A 3353-nucleotide genomic window follows, 5' to 3' on the forward strand; every position below is an offset into this window, starting at 1 on the left:
AAAGTCTTTAACTGTATTTAAATCAACGGTATTCTACCATTTAATACCATTTTTGTTCGATTGTTTTTACAGACGATATAGTGCATCTACCATCAAAAACGTTTAGTTATTTATTTATTTTTTCGAAAGTGGAGTCGTTATTTCAAAGTTGTAAAGACGTTGACGTGGTTGCTTTTAGAGCCAAACTGAAGGAACGGTGATGCACAAAGCTGAACTCCTCTTTGGGAATCTGTACTCTCATGAGTTTGCTTTTTAGCTTTGAGGATTAGCGTTGAACCGATTCATAAATACAGTCCTTGTGTATTTTAGAAGAAGCCAAACCCATCTGATCGCAGCCATTTTTTTCTGCTGATGCGCACACAGTCATCCTGCAGAAACGATCCTCTAAGACAAGAGGTTCTGCCTCCAACCAAGGGTCAGAAGATAAATCTGATGGGTCACAACATGACCACCGGGGGAGAACAAAAAGGGAAAGACATATTACATTTCTCTTCATAACTTGACTCCAGTATTTGACTTTCTGATAAATAGCAGGAGGAGTTTAGAGTTTCTGGCCTCCAACAGTTTGAGGTCAGAAGGTGGAGAAACAGGGGAGCTGCTTCTTGTCTTGTTGGACAACTCTCTCTTTTTCTGTGTATTCGGCAGCCGCTTAGCTTAGCGTAGCATCGAGACAGGACACTGAGGAAAACAGGTGGTTTGAATGATCAGAGCTTATTTTTGGCAGCACGAGGGAGTCCTACACGATACTACATGGCTGGTTTTAGAAAAGAGTCAGGTAAATATTTTCAATAAATAAGATTGTAGAGTTGTAACTTAATATTTGTAACACCTCCTCCTTAATATTTATAGCCCCAAACATTTATATATAAAACCATACTGTAGGGTCAAAACTTAATATCTAAATTAGTCCAGTAAATTTGTGTAATAAATAATATTATAGGGTCTTAACCTTCATATGTTAATGAGTCAGATGAATTTCTTATAAATAACACTGCAGATTCAAAACTGTAATACTTAATTAGTCAAGAACATTTGTATAATAAATAATATAGTCGAGTCTTATCTTTAATATTTAAATTTAGTCACGTAAATTTGTACTATTTTTCTATTTCTTTATTTTAAAAGCACTTTGGATCAACACCTGTTGTTTTAAATGTGCTCACTTTATTGTGACTTGGCTTGAATATTTAACATACTTTAATATTTTGTGTAAATAAATAAAAAGTCTGTGAGACAACTCTCTATGTATGCAAATATAATAAACAAATGTTCCCTATGTGTTACATGTAACATTAACACACCTAAAACAAAACCTTACATCATGAATTTTAATTACAGTTCTCTTGAAATCCTTCATTTAGACGGAACAAATGTGTAAAACTATGACGCAGGAGTGTTAAATCCACGCGGGTCGGTATGATTTCACAAAAACGAGGACCTTTCATGATTAAAAGCGAGACTTTTTAGAAACATTTCACGCCCGTAAATTGTGAACCTGCTCAGATGTGAGACCTTTGAAGGCTCCGCAGAGACTCTGACGGATGATGTAATGAGGCTGAAGCATCAATCGGACACTGAATCAAACAATTTTTCTCTTTCTCTGCCTTCATCTCCGTGTCTCTCTCCGTCTCGCTGCTGATCTGTCGATCTTTTCGCAGAGAGTTTGCTGCATCGCAACGCTCTGCCGTTACCATGGCAACTATGGGGAACAAGAAGAAAGGCAAGTCGCTTTTTTTTTTTTTTTTTTCCTCCTTTTTCTTTTTTTAAACATCTTCTGCCGTAGCTTCAAATTCAAGACAGATGTGGCGACGCTGCGACGTTAAGAGTCCGTCGCTGGGGAGAAATCTGACAGACGGACAGACGAGAAGCTGTGAACTCATCACACACACACACACACACACACACTGTCTCTCTCTCTCTCTCTCTTTCTCGCTTATGTTCAGTGATGTCGCACGCCCACCGTTCTCAACTCGTTTTCTGTCATTCTTCAATCCTCGCTCCGTGCCAGCATCACCACGGCAACCGGGCGACCACACTGATGCCTGTCAGTCTCGCGGCGGCTCGCTGATCCCCCACCACGCCATCACCCATTATCAATAGTGCTATTACATCACCAGCAGCAACATTACATCATGAGCCGGCTGACTGTGTGTGTGTTGGTGTGTGTGTGTGTGTGTGTGTGTACTCACATTCCTCTCAGCCGGATCAGCACCTGGTTGTTGTGGTTCTGCTCCACAGCGTCCACAAAGTCCTCGGTTTGCTGCGCCTCCTTCTGCTGCTGCTGCTGCTCAGTCTGCTGGTCCTCAGACTGTGGCATCTCCTCACTCTGCACCTCCTCCTCCTCCGGCTGCTCCTCCTCCTCCTCAGACGGCTGCAGCTCTTGACTGTCCTGCACCTCCTCTTGTTGCACCACCTCACTTTCTTGCACCTCCTCCGTCTGCTGCACCTCCTCTTCTTGTTGCATCTCCTCAGCCTTCTCTTCTACTTCTTCTTCTTCTTCTTCTTCTTGCAGCTGAAACTCTTCCTGCTCTTTCTTTAGCACCTCCTGAAACAGTCTGTCCTCCTGTTGCTGCACCACCTCCTCCTCCTGTTGCATCTCCAGCTGCTGCACCACCTCCTCCTCTTCTAGCTCTCCCACCTGCTGCTGCTGCTGCTGCACCTCATCCAGGTTTCCCTCCTGTTGCTGCTGCTGCTCCTCCTCTTCCTCCAGATCTTCCTCCTCTTGCTGCTCCTCCTCTTCCTCCAGATTTCCCTCCTGTTGCTGCATCTCCTCCACCTGCCGCTGCACCTCCTCTTGCTCCTCAGCTTCCAGCAGTTGCCCCTCCTGGCTCATCTCGCTCAGGGTTCGCACAAGTGTTCACAGAGCAGAGTTTGGTCCCGGTGGAGAGTCCCGACGTCTCTCACAGCCACGGAGTCGTGAAAACATCGACGCCGATCGCAGCCGAGATCGCTTGAGTTCGATGAAACTTCATCCAACTTCCTGTGATGTCACCTGACGAAGCCCGGCCAATCCCAGCTGATGGCCGATCCGTAAAGGAAGCGGAGGGGGTTAAAGGTCACAAGAATTTGAAAGTTGCAAAGGCAGAAACGGGGAGAAAGAACGAGGCGATGGGCTGGCGACGACTTCCTCCAGCGGCTCACAGTTGAGCTCTGCGCTCCGGCACTGCGGCGGCTAAACGATGCCGCTGAATGTCCCAGAGCATCGCCGTAGCAACGCGAGGACGGGATGGAGTGAGAGAGAGCGAGCGAGAGAGAGAGAGAGAGAGAGAGAGAGGAAGAGGAGTGATGGAGGAGGACAAAGAAGCAGAGAATGTTGCAGAGCGTTACCGTGGTAACTCAACAACGGTTGCCAA

The 3353-nt window shown here is 45.5% G+C and overlaps 1 protein-coding gene across 1 annotated transcript in view; it reads right to left on the reverse strand.

Annotated features, from left to right (window-relative positions):
• Positions 1 to 2833, reverse strand: part of LOC103372417 (calcium/calmodulin-dependent 3',5'-cyclic nucleotide phosphodiesterase 1A-like) — a 37077-nt gene extending 34244 nt beyond the window's left edge. Inside the window, exon 1 of the mRNA XM_008302058.1 lies at positions 2190 to 2833. Within this exon, the coding sequence (XP_008300280.1) occupies positions 2190 to 2833 (644 nt within the window). The remainder of the gene's footprint in view (positions 1 to 2189) is intronic.
• Positions 2834 to 3353: the final 520 nt, after the last annotated feature.

This window comes from Stegastes partitus, unplaced genomic scaffold (assembly GCF_000690725.1).
Source record: "Stegastes partitus isolate 25-593 unplaced genomic scaffold, Stegastes_partitus-1.0.2 Scaffold1752, whole genome shotgun sequence".
In the NCBI taxonomy this organism is placed as follows: domain Eukaryota; kingdom Metazoa; phylum Chordata; class Actinopteri; family Pomacentridae; genus Stegastes; species Stegastes partitus.